This window comes from Oncorhynchus gorbuscha, linkage group LG25 (assembly GCF_021184085.1).
Source record: "Oncorhynchus gorbuscha isolate QuinsamMale2020 ecotype Even-year linkage group LG25, OgorEven_v1.0, whole genome shotgun sequence".
Lineage (NCBI taxonomy): Eukaryota > Metazoa > Chordata > Actinopteri > Salmoniformes > Salmonidae > Oncorhynchus > Oncorhynchus gorbuscha.
The window spans coordinates 16,845,652-16,869,836 of record NC_060197.1 but is presented as its reverse complement, the minus strand read 5'-3'; the positions used below and the strand labels follow the sequence as shown (position 1 = coordinate 16,869,836).

The following is a 24,185-nucleotide window of genomic DNA, read 5'->3' as shown; positions in this document are numbered from 1 at the left end:
ATTCAACAAGAGTGGATATATTTCACTTTCGCAGTGATAAATTCATTAACTTCTTCGATGAAAAGATCATGATCATTAGAAAGCAAATTATGGACTCCACTTTGAATCTGCGTATCTCTCCAAAGCTCAATTGTTCTGAGTCTGTACAGAACTGCCAGGACCTAGGATACATGGAGATGGGCAAGTTTTTAAAATTCTGTATCTCTTGACACATTCATGAAAATAGTCATGGCCTCTAAACCGTCTAGCTGCATACTAAACTACTGAAAGAGCTACTTGCTGTGCTTGGCCCTCCTATGTCCTATGTTGAACATAATAAATGGCTCTTTATCCACCGGATGTGTACCAAACACCCTAAAAGTGGCAGTAATAAAGCCTCTCTTGAAAAAGCCAAACCTTGACCCAGAAAAAATAAATAAATATCGGCCTATATCGAATCTCCCATTCCTCTCAAAATTTTTAGAAAAGGCTGTTGTGCAGCAACTCACTACCTTCCAGAAAACAAACAATGTATATGAAATGCTTCAGTCTGGTTTTAGACCCCATCATAGCACTGAAACTGCACTTGTGAAGGTGGTAAATTACCATTTAATGACGTCAGACCGAGGCTCTGCACTCCTCGTGCACCTAGACCTTAGTGCTGCTTTTGATACCATCAATCACCACATTCTTTTGGAGAGATTGGAGACCCAAATTGGTCTACACGGACAAGTTCTGGCCTGGTTTAGATCTTATCTGTCGGAAAGATATCAGTTTGTCTCTGTGGATTGTTTGTCCTCTGACAAATCAACTGTAAGTTTAGGTGTTCCTCAAGGCTCCGTTTTAGGATCACATAATGAAGCCCCAAAATTGCCTACCCTGGAAGCCTGTGGTTTAGACATAAGGAAGTGGATGGTATTAAATATTTTACTTTTAAACTTGGGCAAAACAGAGATGCTAGTTTCTAGGTCCCAAGAAACAAAGATATGCTGTTGAATCTGATAATTAATATTGATGGTTGTACAGTCTCAAATAAAACTGAAGGTCCTCTGGACCTCGGCTTTGCTCTGGTCCCTGATCTCTCTTTGGACGAACATATCGAGAATATTTAAAGAACAGCTTTTTTCCATCTTCGTGACATTGCAAATATCTGAACGTTTTTGTCCAAAAATTATGCAAAAATGCTTTTGCTTTTGTCACTTCTAGATTAGTCTACTGCAATACTCGACTCTCCGGCTATCTGGATAATGCACTAAATAAACTTCAGTTAGTGCTTAACTCGTCTGCTCGATTCCTGACTAGAACCAAAAAATGTGGATCTTATTACTCCAGTGCTAGCCTCTCTACATTGGCTTCCTGTTAAGGCTAGGGCTGATTTCAAGGTTTTACTGCTAACCTACAAAGCATTACATGGGCTTGCTTCTACGTATCGCTCCGATTTGGTCCTGCTGTACATACCTACACATACGCTACAGTCACAAGACGCAGGCCTCCTTATTGTCCCTAGAATTTCTAAGCAAACAGCTGGAGGCAGGGCTTTCTCCCGTTGATCTCATTTTTTATGGAATGATGTGCCTATCCATGTGAGAGATGCAGACTCTGAGTCTTTACTGAAGACTCATCTCTTCAGTAGGTCCTATGATTGATTGTAGTCTGGCCCAGGGGTGCGAAGGTGAGTGGCAAAACACTGGAGCGACGAACTGCCCTTGCTGTCTCTGCCTGGCCGGCTCCCCTCTCTCCACTGGGATTCACAGGGGCTGAGTCACTGGCTTACTAGTGCTCTTCCATGCTGTCTCTAGGAGGGGTTGAGTGGGTTGAGTCACAGACTATTTTTTTTAAACTCCCTCGGGCTTGTGCACTGGAGGATATCATCCTAGGCTCTACTCAGCCTTGTCTCAGGGTAGTAAATTGGTCTGTTGATATCCCTCTAGTGGTGTGGGAGCTGTGCTTTGGCAAAGTTGGTTGGGTTATAATCCTGCCTGGTTGGCCCTGTCCGGGGGTATCGTTGGACAGGGCCACAGTGTCCCCCAACCCACCCGTCTCAGTCTCCAGAATCTATTCTGATAATATATAATAATAATAATAATAATAATTCTGCAATAGTGTATGTGCCGGGGGGCTAGGGTCAGTCTGTTATATCTGGTGTAATTATTTGATCATTTCGACTATCTCTCTCTACCGCACCTGTTGTCTCGACCTCTGAATGATCGGCTATGAAAAGCCAACTGACATTTACTCCTGATTTACTGATCTATTGCACCTTCTACAACCACTGTGATTATTATTTGACCCTGCTGCTCATCTATGAACATTTGAACATCTTGAAGAACAATCTGGCCATAAATTTCCATGTACTCTTATAATCTCCACCCGGCACAGCCAGAAGAGGACTGGCCACACCACAGAGCCTGGTTCCTCTCTGTGTTTCTTTCTAGGTTCCTGCCTTTCTAGGGAGTTTTTTCTAGCCACTGTGCTTCCACATCTGCGTTGCTTGCTGTTTGGGGTTGTAGGCTGGGCTTCTGTACAGCACTTTGAGACATCTGCTGATGTAAAAAGGGCTTTATAAATGAATTAGAACTTGCCGCAAACGGCAAAATGACCAGCAGTCCGGCTCACCACAATGTGGGCTATTCATCCAATTGAAATCTCATGTGTGTTTTAGTATCTTTAATTATCAGATGGTGCCATTTGGCACCATGGAAAAGTGTTTTATCATGTCCAACTACATCAACATTTGTAATTGGCTGATGCAGAATTTGTTACAGGAAATAATCACTGCCACCTGGTCAGGTTCGCATAGGGCAAAATGTTCCAGGTTATGCAATGGCAACAGCTAACATGTAACGTTTTATCACCTGCAACTACATCAACGATTTTAATTGGCTGGTGAGAATTTTGAGAATGAAAAAGTTTAAACTTAAACTTTTTCAAATGTTTGCAAGTATGGACGCACCTTGTCCGTAGACTGCTTACAGGGTAAGGAAAGCAGTGTGTGATTTGGGTGAACTATCCCTTTAACATTTTATATTCATCCACTGTCTGTCATGCTTCTGGATATTATGTTGAAAATAACAGTCGGCCATCTTGTCTTCAGTTATTTAATAGTTCAATGCTCTGAATGAATAAAAACAGTTTTAGCAAGGACATTGCCATTGAGGGCTTCTTGAGTGTCTTTCAGGTGGCGACATAGAGGTAGAAAGAGGGCTCTAGATGGATATATCTTGTTTTCATCATGGACAAAGTAGTCAACTGGGTAGGGATTATTATGGGTTGGGAGCAATCAGCCAATGATCAGATCATTATCCCCTTCTTGAAATTGGGCTGCCTATGGTTTGTAAGTGGCTTTAAGCTATATCACTGGCAATGGAGACCTGTCATTCAGGGAAGATAGGGCAGGGCACAGCACAGCACAGTTTTATTTATATATATATATATATATCATTTTTTTGTTTCCTGTTTTACATGTTATTTTGGCATTAATTCCTGTAGGTAGGTTCATGCTCTACAACATCCGCAGAGTACGACCCTGCCTCACACAGGAAGCGGCGCAGGTCCTAATCCAGGCACTTGTCATCTCCCGTCTGGATTACTGCAACTCGCTGTTGGCTGGGCTCCCTGCCTGTGCCATTAAACCCCTTCAACTCATCCAGAACGCCGCAGCCCGTCTGGTGTTCAACCTTCCCAAGTTCTCTCACGTCACCCCGCTCCTCCGTTCTCTCCACTGGCTTCCAGTTGAAGCTCGCATCCGCTACAAGACCATGGTGCTTGCCTACGGAGCTGTGAGCGGAACGGCACCTCAGTACCTCCAGGCTCTGATCAGGCCCTACACCCAAACAAGGGCACTGCGTTCATCCACCTCTGGCCTGCTCGCCTCCCTACCACTGAGGAAGTACAGCTCCTGCTCAGCCCAGTCAAAACTGTTCGCTGCTCTGGCCCCCCAATGGTGGAACAAACTCCCTCACGACGCCAGGACAGCGGAGTCAATCACCACCTTCCGGAGACACCTGAAACCCCACCTCTTTAAGGAATACCTAGGATAGGATAAGTATCCCCCCCCCCTTAAGATTTAGATGCACTATCGTAAAGTGACTGTTCCACTGGATGTCATAAGGTGAATGCACCAATTTGTAAGTCGCTCTGGATAAGAGCGTCTGCTAAATGACTTAAATGTAAATGTAATTAATTAGTGTCACATCAGTTTGCAAACAATGTAAAAAAAAATGTAGTTACAAACTTCTTTGCTTTCTTGAGTAAGGCAGCTCCAAAATGCAGGTGTTTCAGCCTAACTCAGTGCTTTCTGTGGTGGAGGGGCAGGCAGTGGAAAATACAGAGCGTAGGAGTTGGTAATCTTCTCTAGTTGCGCCGTGATTGGCTCAGTGTTCTGTCACTCATGGGGACACTTCGTCACAGCACAATCTACAGGGACAGCTAGGAAGTTCTAGCCCCCTTGGGTGCTGCCATATATTTACATAAGAAGTGCAAATCCAAGAATGCTCGCCATTGGCCACAGATAAAATGATGTCAAATCACGTTTTATCTACCGTAGCGTTGATTGGACTGATCATGTCAACATCATACTTTCAAAATCTTAGCTAGCAAGCTAGACAAGCAGTCATCATCATGAATCACGTTGACAATCTACTAAATCCTTGTCATATGAAGATAAAATATTTTCTTCCCCTGCTATTTGGTGGAGAGGGTATGTGGTCCAAGTCTGGGTTTAAGGGTCTCTTTTCCAGGGTTAAAAGGACAAACATTCATGTGCAACACCATGGGCCAGAAAAGGTTGAATACCATTGACCATGCTGTCAATTCAGCATGACTTCTGCCGCGTTCAAAACAACTGGAAACTGGGAAATCTCAGACTTCATTGCTTTCAAGACAACTGAGAACTATACGTTTTGAACGGTCATACAACTCGGAATTCAAGTAGGGAACTCGGGGCCTCTTTCTAGAGCTACGACCTGAAGATCATTGACGTCATCATGATTCCACCTCGTTTTTTTTTTTAGTTCCCAGTTGTTTTGAAAGCACCATAAATCCAGATAATGCCAGACTTTGATGACAAAGTTGAATGAAAAAAATTGCCCATGAGAAGGACCGCAGAGCCACCTTCCTGTTCAAGTAAGCACAGCACAATGGTGAGTCCAAAAATGTCTTGTATGCTGCTGCATAAATGATGAAATATGCCAGGGAAATATGCAGGATGTCAATATGCCTCACCCTGAAAATGTGGTCCCTTTCCCCCTGATAATTTAGCCTACTGTTCTAACTTGGTGGTGAACATGTAGCCTATAGTTGTAGTTTTAGAGAAATCTCATCATCGAATATTGTAAGGGATTTCATTGTCTGCTTATATGCCCCATTTATTTATCCTATGTTTCTCACTTTGTGTACAGAGTGAATACTGTAAGAACGGCCCATGTTCTGAATTCTTCCCCTTAACAAATAGTTATATTGACTTAGCTCGCTCATTAAGGTCTTATTGGAAATGACCGATAGCCTCTTATCCGCTCATCATTCTCTTATGCCATAGTTTGTACATCCCAATTGTCAGTAGACACCACATTTGTTTAAACAAGACAGCTATATCAGATATGGTTTTTAAAAAGGCAGTAAATGAGGCTGAATGAACTGTTTCGCTGCCAGAAAAAGCTGATAGCCAGGTGTAGCCGTGGTAAGGATTCACTCCATGGTGCTGAAAAGAAAGCTCTGCTGTTGGGACAGCTTTATGTAGGCCCTAACAGTTTGTGTGCACCGTTGGTCACTGTTATAGTGCAATTAATGTATTGTTTAGTGTTGTGCAGTGGCTTTGCTGGGATTTATCACCAATATGTACATGCTAAAATCACCACTGGGAGTCCCTAAACACAATATAGTTTGAAGAAAATGCATTCATTTGTTGAGGCCACTAGATGGCAGTGGTGTAAAGTACTTAAGTAAAAATACTTTGGTGGCCTCCCGGGTGGCAGCGCTAGCTGTGCCACCAGAGACTCTGGGTTCGCACCCAGGCTCTGTCGCAGCCGGCTGCGACCGGGAGGTCCGTGGCCTAGTGTCGTCCGGGTTAGGGAGGGTTTGGCCAGTAGGGATGTCCTTGTCTCATCGCACACCAGCGACTCCAGTGGAGGGCCGGGTGCAGTGCGCGCTAACCAAGGTCATCACTACTGCCTCTGATCTGGCAGACTCACTAAACACAAATACTGTGTTTGTAAATGATGTCTGAGTATCCAAAAATAAATAATAATAAAAAAAAACAGAAAATTGTGCCATCTTAATACAAGGAATTTTAAATGATATGTACTTTTACTTTTACTTTTGATATTTAAGTATATTTTAGCAACTACATTTACTTTTGATACTGAAGTAATATTTAAAACCAAATACTTTTAGATTTTTGCTCAAGTAGTATTTTACTGGGTGACTCAATTTACCTTGTAATTTTCTATTAAGGTATCTTTTCATTTTACTCAAGCATGAGATTTGAATACTTTTTACACCACTGCTAGATAGCGGGGATCCGTGGCAATTTTAGCATGTAAATCTTGTGCAAGCACTACGAAGTCAGAACAGTAGGCTAAATTATGAGGTGGGAAAGGGACCAAATGATTAGGGTGAGGCACATGGGCTACTAACAGCTTACTACACAACATACACTTAGCAATACTTTCTTAGCTACGGTATAGATATCTCCCTGGCATATTACATCATTTATGCAGAAGCATGCAGGACATTTTAGGACTCACCATTGTGCTGTGCTCAATTGAACAGGAAGGTGGAGCGGTGGTCCTTCTTGAGGGCAAATTTTGTCATAAAAGTCTGGCATTCTCTGGATTTATGGTGCTTTCAAGACAACTGGGAACTCTGGGGGGGGGGGGAACAAGGTTGAATCATGACGTCAGTGATCTTCAGGTCAGAGCTCTAGGAAGAGGACCGCGTTCCCGAACTGGAATTCTGAGTTTAATAATTCTGCATTGTGAATTCCTGGTGAAGCTGGTTGAGAGAATGCCAAGAGTGTGCAAAGCTGTCATCAAGGCAAAGGGTGGCTACTTTGAAGAATCTCCCATTTAAAATATATTTAGATTTTTTACACTTTTTTGGTTTATACAAAATTATTTATAGCTAGGTTGAATTTGGTTATTTGAATTCCCTTTTTCACATGTTTTTTAAAAGAGAGGTTGGAATCAAGTATGATGCCAAGGTACTTAAAATCGGATACCACCTGGAGCTTCTCCCCTGACACATAGACATCTGGCTCAGTAGCATCTGTTGCCCTCTTTGTGAAGAACATGCAAACAGTTTTTTTCACATTGAGATGCAAACACGAGTCACTGAGCCACTTTGTAACCTGGACCATTACAGTAGTGAGTTCTTGTGCAGCTTGTTGTTTGCTCTTTGCGTGCACATATATCACTGTATCATCTGCATAGATTTGAACTTCAGACCCAGTACAGACAGAAGGCAGATCATTAATGTACAGGCTGAACAGGAGGGGCCCCAGTATTGACCCTTGGGGCACGCCCACATCATAGCTATGAGTGGGCGACAGCTCATTGCTCACTCTGACACACTGAGTTCTGCCTTCAAGGTATGATTTCATCCATCTCAAGGCATCAGGGGAAAAGTTGAACTTGGACAATTTTGTGATGAGAATCTCATGGTTAACAGTATCAAAAGCCTTCCTTAGGTCCAGAAACACAGCCCCAACAGCACCCCCTTTGTCCATCTTGGACTTCACATTTTCCAGAAGAAAGCAGTTGGCCGTTTCTGTGGAGTGTTTCGCTCTGAAGCCAAACTGCATGGAGTGTAATGTGAAGGGGCTGTTGTTAAGGTGGGCAATCAGTTGTTCTGCTACACACTTTTCAACAACCTTTGACACCACAGGTGTCTACTGTGGGCCTGTAGTTACTCACGTCAGCAGGGTCGCCTGATTTAAAGATGGCCGTTATTATGGCCGACTTCCATACCCTTGGAAACACACCGAGACCAATAGATGTGTTGGTGACCTTAGTAATGGGGCCAATGAGTGACTCTTTGTAGTTTTTAAGAAAGGTAGAGTCCATCCCAAACACATCTTTGGCTTTAGAGTTCTTTAGTGAGCTAATCACCTTGTTCACCTTTGACTCAGAAACCTCCCTTATGATGAAGACAGGTTGACATCATTTACTAGCATCATTCACTAGCACTGAGCCCAAGAAATCAGTGGAGGGGTTCTGTGTCAGTAACCTGACAGAGTCAATAAAGTAGGAATTGAAGGCTGTTGCTATTTCAACTGCATCCTGTGTTAGATTGTTATTCACCATGATTTCTAGTCTTTTTGCAGTGTTACTATGGTCTTTCCCTGTTAACTTTTTTAGATTCTCCCATATCAATTTAGAATTTCCCTTTGCTTCACCAATTATGTTAATAAAAAAGTTTGCCTTGGCCTGTCTGATTTCTTTTATCACCTTATTTCTCAACATGGTAAACCTACGTCTGTCATGCTCTAATTTAGATTTTAGGGCTATTTTTAGAGCATAATCTCGTTCTTTCATCAATTTCCAGATTTCTCCATTTAGCCAAGGAAGAGTGCTCTTTTGGCCAGGTTTGGATTTGATTTTCTTTAGGAAGCCATTTATTGTAGTCTGGATTGTGGATAGAAAAACCTGACTATCAGCTTCCACGTCTGTATAGGACAAAAGATCATTCCAGTTTATTCCCTTAATTGCTTTTTCAAAATAGTTTAATTCACCCTTAGGTATTCTGAGTTGATCCTGTTTAGATCAGTTAAGATCACCACTTTATTTTAAGAATGTGAAATGTCAGAATAATAGTAGAGAGAATTATTTTATTTCAGCTTCAATTTCTTTCATCACATTCCCAGTGGGTCAGAAGTTTACATACACTCAATTAGTATTTGGTAGCATTGCCTTTAAATTGTTAACTTGGGCCAAACGTTTCAGGTAGCCTTCCACAAGCTTCCCATACTTATTCTGGGCTATTCCCCCTGACAGAGCTGGTGTAACTGAGTCAGGTTTGTACGCCACCTTGCTCACACACGCTTTTAAAGTTCTGCCCACAAATGTTCTATAGGATTGAGGTCAGGGCTTTGTGATGGCCACTTCAATACCTTGACTTTGTTGTTCTTAAGCCATTTTGCCACAACTTTGGAAGTAGGTCATTGTCCATTTGGAAGACCCATTTGCGACCAAGTCTTGAGATGTTACTTCAATATATCCACATAATTTCCATTCCTCATGATGCCATCTATTTTGTAAAGTGCACTAGTCCCTCCTGCAGCAAAGCACCCTCACAACATGATGCTGCCACCCCCGTGCTTCACAGTTGGGACAGTGTTCTTTGGCTTGCAAGTCTCCCTCTTTTTCCTCCAAACATAACGATGGTCATTATGGCCAAACAGTTATATTTTTGTTTCATCAGACCAGAGGACATTTCCCCAAAAAGTACCATCTTTGTCTCTATGTGCAGTTGCAAACGGTAGTCTTTTTTTAAATGTCGGTTTTGGAGCAGTGGCTTCTTCCTTGCTGAGCGGCCTTCCAGTTTATGTCGATATAGGACTTGTTTTACTGTGGATGTAGATACTTTTGTATCTGTTTCCTCCAGCATCTTCACAAGGTCCTTTGCTGTTGTTCTGGGATTGATTTGCACTTTTCGCACCAAAGTATGTTCATCTCTAGGAGACAGAATGCATCTCCTTCCTGAGCGGTAGGACGGCTGTGTGGTCCCATGGTGTTTATACTTGCGTACTATTGTTTGTACATATGAACGTGGTACCTTCAGGCGTTTGGAAATTATTCCCAAGGATGGACCAGACTTGTGGAGGTCTATAATTTTTTTTCTGAGGTTTTATTTAGATTTTCCCATGATGTCAAGCAGAGGCCCTGAGTTTGAAGGTAGGCCTTGAAATACATCCACCGGTACACCTCCAATTGACTCAAATGATGTCAATTAGCCTATCAGAAGCTTCTAAAGCCATGACATAATTTTCTGGAATTGTCCAAGCGGTTAACAGGCACAGTCAATTTAGTGTATGTAAACTTCTGACCCACTGGAATTGTGATACAATGAATTATAAGTGAAATAATCTGCCTGTAAACAATTGTTGGAAAAATTATTTGTGTCATGCACAAAGTAGATGTCCTAACCGACTTGCCAAAACTATAGTTTCTTAAGTTAACAAGAAATGTGTGGAGTGGTTGAAAAACGAATTTTAATGACTCCAACCTAAGTGTATGTCAACTTCCGACATCAAATGTATATATTTTTTAGCTGAACAGGTGGGGCTCTGCTCCGCCTTCCGAGAATGATGGATCGCCACTGGGTGCTCCAGCACTGCAGGTGGCGTTAAATCACCGATATTAGCTTTACGCTTTTTTCAAACACAAATTAAGAATATATGTTACTTTACAATAGCGATAGCTTTCGACGGTGCTGCTATGCGGTCACGGAAGCCATTATGGCACAGCTACAAAGACGAACCCTCATTCTATTATGGGTGACGAGTAGCAAAAACTGCGGCCAAAGACTCCTGAGTCATGACTAAAAAAATAAATGTCCTCAAATTAAACGCAATGTTGGAAGGTAAACCAAACTACATAACACTCCAATTGTCTTGCATTTTAATTTTGGTGTCGCTATGGTGATAACAGTTATTTTGGAATTTCAATAATTATGTCATTCATTAGGCTGGGGAATAAAAGAGATGCTCTATGGTTCATGAAAATAACAGACATGCCTGCCTATGAATGAAATGTTATTAACAAGGCCAGGGTAGGTCGTGCACTGGGTGCCAATCTCAATTGTGCCAAATCTGAAACTAACGAAATTCTAGTCTAGAGAGTCTGGTTTGTTAAATGTTGGTCCCAATCAGAGCAGAGCAAAAGCTGCTACAAGGAATTTGTAGGCTAAACAGTATTATTAATTAAATTTCGTGCATGATATGAACTCATAATTATTAAGGTTATATGGTCTGTAGCAAAAGGTTTACAGAACATTCCAGATGTGACACGTTAGTGCATGCGTTAGGTTCAAGGTTGCTTAAATGTGTAAGTGAAAAAGCCTATAATCGCCGACATATTTAACTGGGACTCAAAGAAAGGCGGTCTTAATCGTTTATATGAGTCAGTGGGCAGTCTCCAGCACTTGAATGAAAGCTCCAGTTTACTGCTCAGCTGCTGTGTTGGGTGGAGTCCTGTGCGCTTAACGCTCCACCGGAACAGGAGACCTGCCACATTACGCACGGGGAGTTCACCAAGCACGCCTGTTCCGCGAGGAGACGGGAGGGAAGAGAACTTACAGAACAAAGCTAACGATTTCATGTTTTTGTTTACGAAAAGGAAGAGTTTGTTACTCCATCCCTGTATACAGAGTGGAGTTTTGGGACATTTTTGATATTTTTCTCTGTAGCCTATGGTTATTTTAAGATTATTTTAAAAGGTAAGTGCATCTCTCAATTTTTAAGAAAGTTAAGTAAAGTACATTCAATGTAAATGTGTCTACCATACCCTGTGTCTATGGAAACCTATTTTGGACTCACTGGGTAGAATATTTGCGTAGAAAATACTGGGACTGGGAATAGGAAGTCGCAGTGTCCCACTGCAAAAAAATCTTGATTTTAGGTTTTATTTGATCATGACCTAAACTCATAGGCTACATCGAAACCAGTGGCGAGAATGGAATGTGTCAAAGCAGTCACCTTGACAAATCACTCAAAAGCTTTGAGCGTCCAATGTAGGTGTATTTGAAGATCCTAAACAAGGAGGGCTTGTCTGGTGGAGCCTGTTTCCTCGTCGCTAACATACCTGCTCCAGAATAACTCGTCTATCAGTTCATGAGCTCTGTACCAGTGATTCTGTGCCATAACTACCCATGGAGTGACTGGTGGGGGGGGGGGGGGGGGGGCGTGACTACATGTAATAGGTATATTGTAATAATTACATGTAATAGGTATATTGTAATAACTACATGTAATAGGTATATTGTAATAACTACATGTAATAGGTATATTGTAATAATTACATGTAATAGGTATATTGTAATAACTACATGTAATAGGTATATTGTAATAACTACATGTAATAGGTATATTGTAATAACTACATGTAATAGGTATATTGTAATAACTACCTGCTATAGAGAGTGTAATAACTATCACAAATGGCAAGGACGCACTCGTCGAGGGACCTACTGAACAAGGTGCACCTTGTTCTTGCCTATGACTTGGGGATGTGCTCCCCCCAGCTGAGGAGACCAGCAATGGCAAACATGACGACCTGTTGCAAAATGACTGTTGATACTTCACTTCAGCTGAGATGGTTGAGTCAGTGTCAGCTTGGAGTTCAAACTTTGTGTTGAGAGTTTGGTATTTACATGATGTAGACTTACACTGAATATGTGTTTGGGGAGGGGGAAGGAAGGAAGGAGGGAGGGAGACATTTTCCCAAGGAGAGCTGTGGGGGAGTGTTCTGTTCTTACCAGCTGTTTCCCCCGAGAGTATTTAGACAGTCAACAACATCATATTGATGTTATAGTAAACCAAAACACCACTGTTTTATTACATTCATTCTATTACGGTACAGTCTTAGTCCAGGCTATCAGTCTACAGTCTTATACTGTACAACTACTACTGTTTTGTTACATTCATTCTATTACGGTACAGTCTTAGTCCAGGCTATCAGTCTACAGTCTTATACTGTACAACTACTACTGTTTTATTACATTCATTCTATTACGGTACAGTCTTAGTCCAGGCTATCAGTCTACAGTCTTATACTGTACAACTACTACTGTTTTATTACATTCATTCTATTACGGTACAGTCTTAGTCCAGGCTATCAGTCTACAGTCTTATACTGTACAACTACTACTGTATTATTACATTCATTCTATTACGGTACAATCTTAGTCCAGGCTATCAGTCTACAGTCTTATACTGTACAACTACTACTGTTTTGTTACATTCATTCTATTACGGTACAGTCTTAGTCCAGGCTATCAGTCTACAGTCTTATACTGTACAACTACTACTGTTTTATTACATTCATTCTATTACGGTACAGTCTTAGTCCAGGCTATCAGTCTACAGTCTTATATTGTACAACTACTACTGTATTATTACATTCATTCTATTACGGTACAGTCTTAGTCCAGGCTATCAGTCTACAGTCTTATACTGTACAACTACTACTGTTTTATTACATTCATTCTATTACGGTACAGTCTTAGTCCAGGCTATCAGTCTACAGTCTTATACTGTACAACTACTACTGTTTTATTACATTCATTCTATTACGGTACAGTCTTAGTCCAGGCTATCAGTCTACAGTCTTATACTGTACAACTACTACTGTATTATTACATTCATTCTATTACGGTACAGTCTTAGTCCAGGCTATCAGTCTACAGTCTTATACTGTACAACTACTACTGTGTTATTGTTTGAGCTGGCTTCCTTTCCTTTATGCCGTTCCTCCTCTCTCTATTTGTTTCTAGACTGTGTTTGAGGAGATTAAAAGATTATTCAGAGTGAGAGCTGACTCGTTCCCGGACTTTATCTCCAAGGACTGCTCGGAGACCACTGACCCCTCATGAGATACCCACAAGTCACCTGGCATTTGACCCGATAACCATGGACGTCCGAGTGCAGGCCAATCCTAACCTCCATTTCGGGGTCAACGGGGGTCATGATGGCGCTAATAGAAACTCCCGCAGTAGACCATTTGTGAGTATAACTTGAATGAAAACATTTCAGTTAATGTTTTTTTTTCTCTTAGTATCTCAAATATAAAATTTGAAATATTTCTCCATTTGTTCACAATTTATGCACCCATGTTAGGGGGGTGTGGCATTGAAGAATTCACCTGTTCCTGGTTGAGAGCAGGTGCTTTTCATTGTGTGACTTGCTGTGCTTTTCAAACCTGACTGTGCTGTTTATACAGCGAAGTCTGTCTCCATGCCCCCCTCTGTCATACTTTCACTGAGAAATTACACAGGATTAACCACTACATCCTGTTGCATGCCTCAGGGATGACAAACACACACATATATACACACACACATACACACACAGCACGGAGAGTAAGGGAAACCGGTTAAGGTGCAGTTTTGTAGGTCCTGCATCACACAACAAAAGTCAGTGGTGTTTGGTTTCAACTGAGTTTGTCTGCAGGTGTGTGTGTGCGTGCGTGTGTGTTGGTGCGTGCGTGTGTGTGTGTGAGTGTGCACATGGGTGCGTGCGTACATGTGTGTGTATGGTTGGTGTGTGTATGTGTGGCTGAATAGAACAGGTCTGTGTTGTGGTAAATATTTACCTCTAGTAAAGGTTGATCTCTCCATCCCTACAGTGATGCCTAGCAACGAGATGGCATTCTGCTGCAGTGGCAACCTGTTACCCTAGTAATCATAGGCACAGGGTCGTAACCTGAAACGGCAAACAAAAAGAGTTTGTTTGTCACTGATTGACAGTGGTGGTAATTGTCAATGAAAGGTGTATGGGTGCATCTGTTTTTTACTTTCTTGTTGCAATACAAAATGGGCCATGGTCAGCCAGGTATTTGTGTCTGTGTGTGCTTTCCTGGGTTTGTGTGTCTACTGTCATGCAGGTGAAAGAGGACCCAAAAGCGACTTAACAGAAACAGAGTTTATTTAAGTCCAAACAGGGAATAACAAAAATCCTCTAGTCTGTAGAGGGGAATAACTGGAGAAGCGGCCACAGACTGCAGGTCGCTTCGGGTAGGCGCAGGCCGTAGTTGATAGAGACACCTGCTCACACGCAGCATCTGATGAAGGCAAAAACACGACAGGACAGGGCGATACACAATCACAGCAAAAACACGACAGGACAGGGCGAAACGCAATCACAGCATGGTGAATACTAAACAAGGAACCGACGGGACAGGAACGGAACACAAAGGAATAAATAGGGACTCTAATCAGGGGAAAGGATCAGGAACAGGTGTGGGAAGACTAAATGATGATTAGGGGAATAGGAACAGCTGGGAGCAGGAACGGAACGATAGAGAGAAGAGAGAGCGAGAGAGTGAGAGAGGGAGGGGGAGAGAGAGGGATAGAAGGAGGGAAAGAACCAAATAAGACCAGCAGAGGGAAACGAATAGCATGGGGAGCACAGGGACAAGACATGATAATAAATGACAAACATGACATCTACTCCCTACATGTGTATTTAGATGGTACATTGTTTTATGGGGGATCTACAGTATATATAGCTAGTCTCTAGCTGGATTGTGCATTCTGTAGACCTAATGCCTTTTTTCCTAAACCCATTAAGGTTCATTTTAAACAATCTAACCAGGTTGCCCTTTGATTCAGCACATTATCTTGAGTGAAACAGAACCCAGAGAGCAGTGGAAAAGCTGTGCTCTGTACAGAGGGACAGGTAGTGATGTAACATGTAGGCAGTGAGGTCTCCCTGTAGGAGGGGCTAGAGGGTGTAGGCTCCTCCCTCCAGGGCTCTGAGCTGGGTTGGGGGGGATTTAGAAGGTTGGGAGGTGGGAGAGCACGAACAAGCAGCCCTGTGTTCACACCGTCGCTCATACACATACATAAACATACGAGAGATGGCAGGCAGCTTGATGGATTGGGACACAGGGTCTCTCAGTTACGAATTGTGCAAAAATGTTGTCAGTCAGCTGTCCACCAGCGGGTGGTCTCTAATACATGGTGCACCGAACGAACGCCAGACGAACGGCAGATCAACATTTGGTGTGGTCCTTTCAAGTAGGAGGAGAAAGGCTAAACCAACAATCATCCAGAACGCCGCAGCCCGTCTAGTGTTCAACCTTCCCAAGTTCTCTCACGTCACCCCGCTCCTCCGCTCTCTCCACTGGCTTCCAGTTGAAGCTCGCATCCGCTACAAGACCATGGTGCTTGCCTACGGAGCTGTGAGGGGAACGGCACCTCAGTACCTCCAGGCTCTGATCAGGCCCTACACCCAAATAAGGGCACTGCGTTCATCCACCTCTGGCCTGCTCGCCTCCCTACCACTCAGCCCAGTCAAAACTGTTCGCTGCTCTGGCTCCCCAATGGTGGAACAAACTCCCTCACGACGCCAGGACAGCGGAGTCAATCACCACCTTCCGGAGACACCTGAAACCCCACCTCTTTAAGGAATACCTAGGATAGGATAAAGTAATCCTTCTCACCCCCCCCCCTCCCCCCCCTTAACATATTTAGATGCACTATTGTAAAGTGGCTGTTCCACTGGATGTCATAAGGTGAATGCACCTATTTGTAAGTCGCTCTAGATAAGAGCGTCTGCTAAATGACTTAAATGTAATGTAAATGTAACAGGATCTATGTTTGTTTACATCCTTTACATAACTCTTTTGGGCAACATGAAGTATATTCCATACACTAGACCTGGGATGTTATAGGAGATACATTACTGTGACATACATTATTGTATAACAGTAACTCATGTATGACCAATTACCCCTTAACCAAAGAGCACCTTTAACCTACGTTTTTGATGATCTACTAGTGTGTCCCTGTAGCCGGTTCCATCCAAGTGACTCGTGTGTGTTGTGTTGCCCTGTGCTCTGTGTCACCCCCTACAGGAGGATAACGCGCTTCAGTTCTTAAGCCAGGAGGAGCAGGATTGTATCCTGTTCTTTGAGGAGACCATTGACTCCCTTCTGACTGCCCCAGTAGTAGATGAGCTTGATGGACCAGGACCCCCCATCCTGGCATCTGCCCCCAGCACCGTACCACCCCGCTCAGCCTTGGACAGACCCACCAGCACCAAGGACCAGGACATCATAGACCTGGTTCGCCCAGCACAGTCTGATCTAGTCCACCCCATACAGGCACCGTTCAAGTCCTCCATGCCAGGTACAGCACAGTCCACTACTTGCTCCACCCTGAACAGTACTGTTTACATTATGATTACCAGTCCCTTTTAATCATTAAAATTACTACAGTCAAATGAGATCAGACTTTATCACTGTCATCAGAATGACGGATTACTCCGCATTGACATTTGCAGCATGTGAACAAGAACAATGATTCAGACTTGCCATTGACCCAGTGGTTTTTTGAAGATATAGACTTGCCATTGACCTTGTCTTTTGAAGATACAGAACGTGTCGAGAACTGATGAGTTTACTTCTCAAACTTTCTTTTTGCAGATTTCACCCAGAATATGGTGATGAACAACCCTGAGAGGCATTTTGATAACAAACCGAGGCGCGAGGTGATGGAAAACTTCCCTACAGAGTGCAACCTGACCCTTCCTGGAAAAGACAATGCCCCCTATGGCCACGCCCTGTACCAGCCTGTAGGCTCCGTTCCCACCCCCGTCGTCATCGCCCAGAAGATCGCCGAGAACCAGGGGAGCGGGGGGAACACCAACATCCTCTCCTCCTCCCTCCTGTCCAACCACCGTAGGAACCTTGATTTGGAGAACATAGAGAGACCACCCACCTCCCCAGATTATCCAATCAAACAGGGTCCGAACACCTCAGCCAAGCCCAACCATTACCCCGTCAACATCAGCATGATAATGGGCAGCAATCAGCACCACAGTGATTCGCTGGCCAGTGTGAACCTCCAGGACAGGAAGTCTCAGATGCTGGCTAACCTATCAGGGACGTCCCACCCTTTGGAGGCAGAGAAACTCCATGGGCTGCAGAAGGTCCAGGTAAAACTTCCCACCCGCAGTGTGTCTTTCAGGGATCCCACTCCAAATAAGTCCCGGATGGAGGCACTGTCCAAACTGGGCTTGAGCCGAAACCGCTCCCCGTCAGGGGATTTCTCTCTTATAATCACCCCCAAGAGCAGCACAAACGCCAAACCCGCTGCTGCCCCGATTCCGGTTGCCACCCCTACACCCGTTCCTACACCTACACTGACACCCATGAGTAAACCAGGCGTGGCCAGACAGGCAAGCCCCTTGCCACCAGTAACAGTCAACACCAACAGCTCTCACGCCAGTATCCATGACAACATGCCTGCTTCTCCCCCGCCCGAAGTCTCGTCCAAGGACTTTAACAGCTACGGCGGGAAGACCATCGTGGTGAACCCCTCTAAGGCTGCTGCTGCTGCTCCCTCCATCAGCAGCCATGGCAGTAAGGCCCACCCAGTGACCTCTCACAGTGACTTCAACCCTTACGGGGGTAAGACTAAGGTAATGAAACCTGCTCCTGTTACCACAACCAGGCCTGATCTACCACAACCAGACATCCAGAGCAGGGCCATATCTCCCCCAGCATCCACCTCCGCCAGAGTGATACCTACCCCAGCCTCCAACTTCACCCCAGCCAAAGTGATGCCTCCCCCTGTCTCCACCCCCACCCCAGCCAGAGTGATGCCTCACCCAGCTTTCAACTCCACCCCAGCCAAAAGGATGCCTCCACCAACCTCCATCCCAACCAAAGTAGAAACCATGCCCTACGAGGTCAATAGCTACGGGGGGAAGACCAGAATGGTCACCCCATCCCACACCACCCCCTCCCCCATTACCACCCCTGACATCCTCGCACACACTCTAGTGAGGTCCCCCAGCAAAGCTTCATCCCCAGTGCCTTCTCAAGCCCCCAGACCTTTCTGCTACAGCACTCCCCCTAGCTCCAACAGGGTGGTGGCGTCTCCCCCGGAGCCCCGGCCGAAGTCCGCCGTCTCCAAGCCGTCCTTCCGCTCCCAAGGGATCACTGTGCAGTTCTCCGGACGGGGAGTGTCGGATGAGTCGCGCAGGGATGCGCTGCGGAAACTGGGACTGCTGAAAGACACTTTCTAACTCTGTCTTCCTTCTTTCATTGTCTCCTCTGCATAACCTCCACTCAGATTCCAGATGGGACAGGCGCAACTAATGTCTCCGAGGTGTGGCAGGAGAGGATACCTACATTACTGTGGAATGAAACAGGTTCCTGGTTGAAACCCGGCACACCAGGTTCTGAGCCAATGAATGCTGACAAACGAGTCCGACGCGTCACATGGCCTAGTTGACAAATGAGCACGCGTACGTTTTTCTTTTCTTCAAATACACACACGCGCACGTCAAACACATACGTGCACATGCACTCATAACCCACAAATACATTCACCCAGCAACTCCCACACTCCCACGGAGCTGTTGTATGCATCAAAGCTCCGTCTCTTTATTGTGCTCTATTTAACTGTAATCCTACTCAGTGTTTTACATTGCCTCTGAACCAAGACGTGGTTTTTCCGCTACATCGCAGTCGACATGTACCTCCTATTGTATTCTCTGGGCCAAAACAGACAAAAAACAGACCTGTGCAAAAGGGGAACGCAGACAGCTGAATGTCTTTGGCATTGGCACATTTGGCAGAGACAGACGTTTTACTCCCTTCACCTCCTTCTGATGTCACATACTCAGCTACCAGTGAGAATCCTTTCATACTCTCACTCTCCAAAGATGGATTTATATACCCCCCCCCCCAAAAAAAACAAACATTTACTTTGTATGACACTATATTGATTACTGATCGGTTTGAGGCTGGTACTGCTGGTACTGATAAAGTGAACTTGAATCATTATAAACTGACATTGAAGTCACCTGAGAACTGAAGAGCCTCACAGCATGTTATTTTGTTAACCGATATGAGCATTGTTGTATCTCACCATACAGTTCTTATGAGCATGAACAAGGACGTGGCTTATTTCCTGGTAGAATGAGGTTGAATTAGAATGTACCTATATTCCCTGTGAGGACGGTAACCATCCTACTCACGCATATTGATTATATTTTACTATATAGGTATTTATGCACCCAATGATTCCCACTGCTGCCTTATGGTATGTTGAAGACAGGTCACTCGGAAGGGGCTACATTCCTTCAGGTAAGAGCAAAGCTTATAAACGTAACGATTGATTGACATAGCAAGCAAACTAAGCAGCAATTAAAATAGTTTACATTCATTTACCTCATATGCTCAGCTCTAAGGATATCACATTATTGGAAGTTCTGAAGTGACCCCATGTGTTTATCTCCTCATATGACATTTGTGTGACTGTAAGTCACAGAAAAGAACCCAGGCTTGAGTTTTTAGGAAAGGAGTGATATGTCACTACACCGCTGGCTAAAGGGTATTTTTTACTCCATGGACGTGCCTCCCACACAAAACCACTGAATGTGGTTTGAAAAGTAGACTTTTACTACTTTGAGGGTGGAGAAATGTACTTAGTGAGGACTGGCAAGGGCTTGTAATGCCCAAAACACAAACACCGAAGCCACAGAATCCAGAAATACTCACAAGGACCATTTCCTTTTGTTCATGTATGCTGCATTTGCAATATGTAATTGAACTGTCATCATAACTGATGCCTCTTGTTTCTCTCTGGACTGCAGCTATATTGGTACATAACCCTGTGTGTGTGTGTGTGTGTGTGTGTGTGTGTGTGTGTGTGTGTGTGTGTGTGTGTGTGTGTGTGTGTGTGTGTGTGTGTGTGTGTGTGTGTGTGTGTGTGTGTGTGTGTGTGTGTGTGTGTGTGTGTGTGTGTGTGTGTGTGTGTGTGTGTGTGTGCGTGCTCGGGTGTGTCTGTGTGAAACATGTTTGTCCATTTTAGAGTTTTATTTGATGAAAAAAGTCAGACTCCGGTTTTGTAGTTCATCTACAATAACTCATGAAGGATCCTGTGTTACACCATGCACACATTATTGTGGTTGTGTGAGTGAAACATATTTAACTATTAATATCTTGACTCCGGTTTTGTAGTATATCTACAGTAACTCTTGAAGTATCTAATACACACAAACACACACTGGGGGAAATATACCTGTAGTTTGCAGACCCAGAGCGAGAAACAAAAAAGCCTCACGGACAACATCTTTATTTGACATTCAATTAACATTTACAAATTGTCAACTTAAGTTGCTGGTATGGTACAACAGCGCCTTCATATGTTTTGCTCATTGTCATATTGTACACAACGTCTAATGTACATCTGTGTCACTTAATAAAGAGAGTAATATACATGACCTTTCCTATCCAGAGTTTGTTATTCTTCACGGGACATTTACTATGGAATGTTATGGATGAGTAGAATCTCAGTATTTGGTTTATAATGATTGACCTTCCCTGGGAAATAATTCACCATGGTTTTAATTGAACAGTAAACAGACACGATTTCCATGCATGCATTAACTCATCTCAGCCTACATTCTAAACACTCATTCTATTACCCTTTTGACTGTCCATCCATGAAGGTCATGATTCCAAAGTTCCGTGTCTCCTTTCTGCCGCTACGATGAAATAATTGGAGAGTCAAATTCCCATAAATCTTCCCCGATATTGTTTTAAGCTTTCCCTTTTTCAGATCTGACGGCAGAGGAAAATTGGAAGACTATTGAGATACTTTCTCTTACATACAGAATATTTCCTGGAGCGCTGTAGCCCACTGTGTCCTCTTCTCTGATAGGTGGACGGCAGCTCCCAGTTTCACATGGGTATGCTGTCTACACTGCAGTCAGACCACTTTTCCCAGCCCCAACAGAGAGCCTTTCTTTCCCTCTGTGGGGCATTGGTCTAAGTGTGTATCTGAGTGTGTGTGACCAAGAAGATCTGGGGAATTGGCTTCTTTGGGAGTGTGAGCGAGGGCAACTAAATCTGTGGTTTGGTAATGTGTGTGTGTGTTGAGGGGAGGTACTCAGGCAGAAAGTGAGGAAATAAGCATGTTTAGGGTCTGTAATTGTAAAACCCTCTAAGAGTGCCCTCGAACAAAGACACACACTCCCTCTGTCATACAACCTCTTTCTCTGACACACAGATGCACTAATATAGTCTTGCACTCCCTTTAATACACACAAAGGTACATCAATGGAGGAGCAAAGGCTCCAAGCCATATAAGTGGGACTACAAAAAAACGGTAACTGTAATCCATTACGTTACCGCAAAAATATTGGAATGAGATTACAGATACTTTTTGAAAAACAAATGCTTACTTCGAGGATTACTTTTAAATTCAGAGAGGATTTGCAAAAAATAATCTGACACTTCTATGTTTTCCCAATGACATTCCAAACAGCATTGAAAAAAGGCACATATACAGTTGAAGTCGGAAGTTTACACAATTTCTGACATTTAATCCTAGTACAAATTATGTTCTAGGTCAATTAGGTTCACCACTTTATTGTAAGAATGTGAAATGTCAGAATAATAGTAGAGAGTGATTTATTTCAGCTTTTATTTCTTTCATCACATTTTCAGTGTATAAGAAGTTTACATACACTCAATTAGAATTTGGTAGCATTGCCTTTAAATTGTTTAACTTGGGTCAAATGTTTTGGGTAGCCTTCCACAAGCTTCCCACAATAAGTTGGGTGATTTTTTGCCCATTCCTCCTGACAGAGCTGGTGTAACTGAGTCAGGTTTGTAGGCCTTCTTGCTCATACACACTTTTTCAGTTCTGCCCACAATTTTTCTACCGGATTGAGGTTAGGGCTTTGTGATGACCACTCCAATACCTTGACTTTGTTGTCCTTAAGATATTTTGCCACAACTTTGGAAGTAAGCTTGGGGTCATTGTCCATTTGGAAGATCCATTTGCGACCAAGCTTCCTGACTGATGTCTTGAGATGTTGCTTCAATATATCCACATAATTTCCATTCCTCATGATGCCATCTATTTTGTGAAGTGCACCAGTCCCTCCTGCAGCAAAGCACCCCCACAACATGATGCTGCCATCCCCATGCTTCACAGTTGGGACGCTGTTCTTTGGCTTGCAAGCCTCCCCCGTTTTCCTCCAAACATAATGATAGTCATTATGGCCAAACAGTTATATTTTTGTTTCATCAGACCAGAGGACATTTCTGCAAAAAGTACGATCTTTGTCCCCATGTGCAGTTGCAAACCGTAGTCTGGCTTTTTAATTTGGAGCCATGGCTTCTTCCTCGCTGAGCGGCCTTTCAGGTTATGTCAATATCGGACTCGTTTTACTGTGGATATAGATACTTTTGTACCTGTTTCCTCCAGCATCTTCACAAGGTCCTTTGCTGTTGTTCTGGGATTGATTTGCACTTTTCACACCAAAGTACATTCATCTCCAGGAGACAACGCATCTCCTTCCTGAGCGGTATGATGGCTGCATGGTCCCATGGTGTTTATACTTGCGTACTATTGTTTGTACAGATGAACGTGGTACCTCCAGGTGTTTGGAAATTGCTCCCACAGATTAACCAGAATCTACAATTTTTTCTGAGGTCTTGGCTGATATATTTTGATTTTCCCATGATGTCAAGCAGAGGCACTGAGTTTGAAGACCTTGAAATACATTTTTATTTTATTTATTTAACCAGGCAAGTCAGTTAAGAACATATTCTTATTTTCAATGACGGCCTGGGAACAGTGGGTTAACTGCCTGTTCAGGGGCAGAACGACAGCTCGGGGGTTTGAACTCGCAACCTTCCGGTTACTAGTCCAACACTCTAACCACTAGGCTACGCTGCCGCCCCATCCACAGGTACACCTCCAATTGACTCAAATGATGTCAATTTGCCTATCAGAAGGTTCTAAAGCCATTACATAATTTTCAAGCTGTTGAAAGGCACAGTCAACTTAGTGTGTGTAAACTTCTAAACCCACTGGAATTGTGATACATTGAATTATAAGTGAAATAATCTGTCTGTAAACAATTGTTGGAAAAATGACTTGTGTCAAGTAGATGTCCTAACCGACTTGCCAAAACTATAGTTTGTTAACAATAAATTTGTGGAGTAGTTGAAAATGGAGTTTTAATGATTCCAACCTAAGTGTATGTCAACTTCCGACTTCAACTGTATTTATACACTACCGTTCAAAAGTTTGGGGTCACTTCGAAATGTCCTTGTTTTTGAAAGAACAGCACATTTTTTGTCCATTAAAATAACATCAAATTGATCAGAAATAATAGTGTAGACATTATTAATGTTGTAAATGACTATTGTAGCTGGAAACGGCTGATTGTTTGTGGAATATCTACATAAGCGTTCAGAGGCCCATTATCAGCACCCATCACTCCTGTGTTCCAATGGCACGTTGCGTTAGCTAATCCAAGTTTATAATTTTTAAAAGGCTAATAGATCATTAGAAAACACTTCTGTAATTATCTTAGCACGGCTAAAAGCTGTTGTTCTGATTAAAGTAGCAATAAAACTGGCCTTCTTTAGACTAGTTGAGTATCTGGAGCATCAGAATGTGTGGGTTCGATTACAGGCTCAATATGGACAGAAACAAAGATCTTTCTTCTGAAACTC

At 43.2% G+C, this 24,185-nt stretch overlaps 1 protein-coding gene across 1 annotated transcript; it reads left to right on the top strand.

The window, feature by feature from the left end:
- Positions 1 to 11,164: 11,164 nt before the first annotated feature.
- Positions 11,165 to 20,932, top strand: LOC124014546 (proline-rich protein 36-like). Its single transcript, XM_046329668.1, has 4 exons — positions 11,165 to 11,412; positions 13,468 to 13,696; positions 16,551 to 16,824; positions 17,121 to 20,932. Exons 2-4 carry the CDS (start codon positions 13,604 to 13,606, stop codon positions 18,725 to 18,727), a joined length of 1,974 nt encoding a protein of 657 aa, XP_046185624.1. The 5' UTR covers positions 11,165 to 11,412; positions 13,468 to 13,603; the 3' UTR covers positions 18,728 to 20,932.
- The last annotated feature ends 3,253 nt before the right edge of the window (positions 20,933 to 24,185 follow it).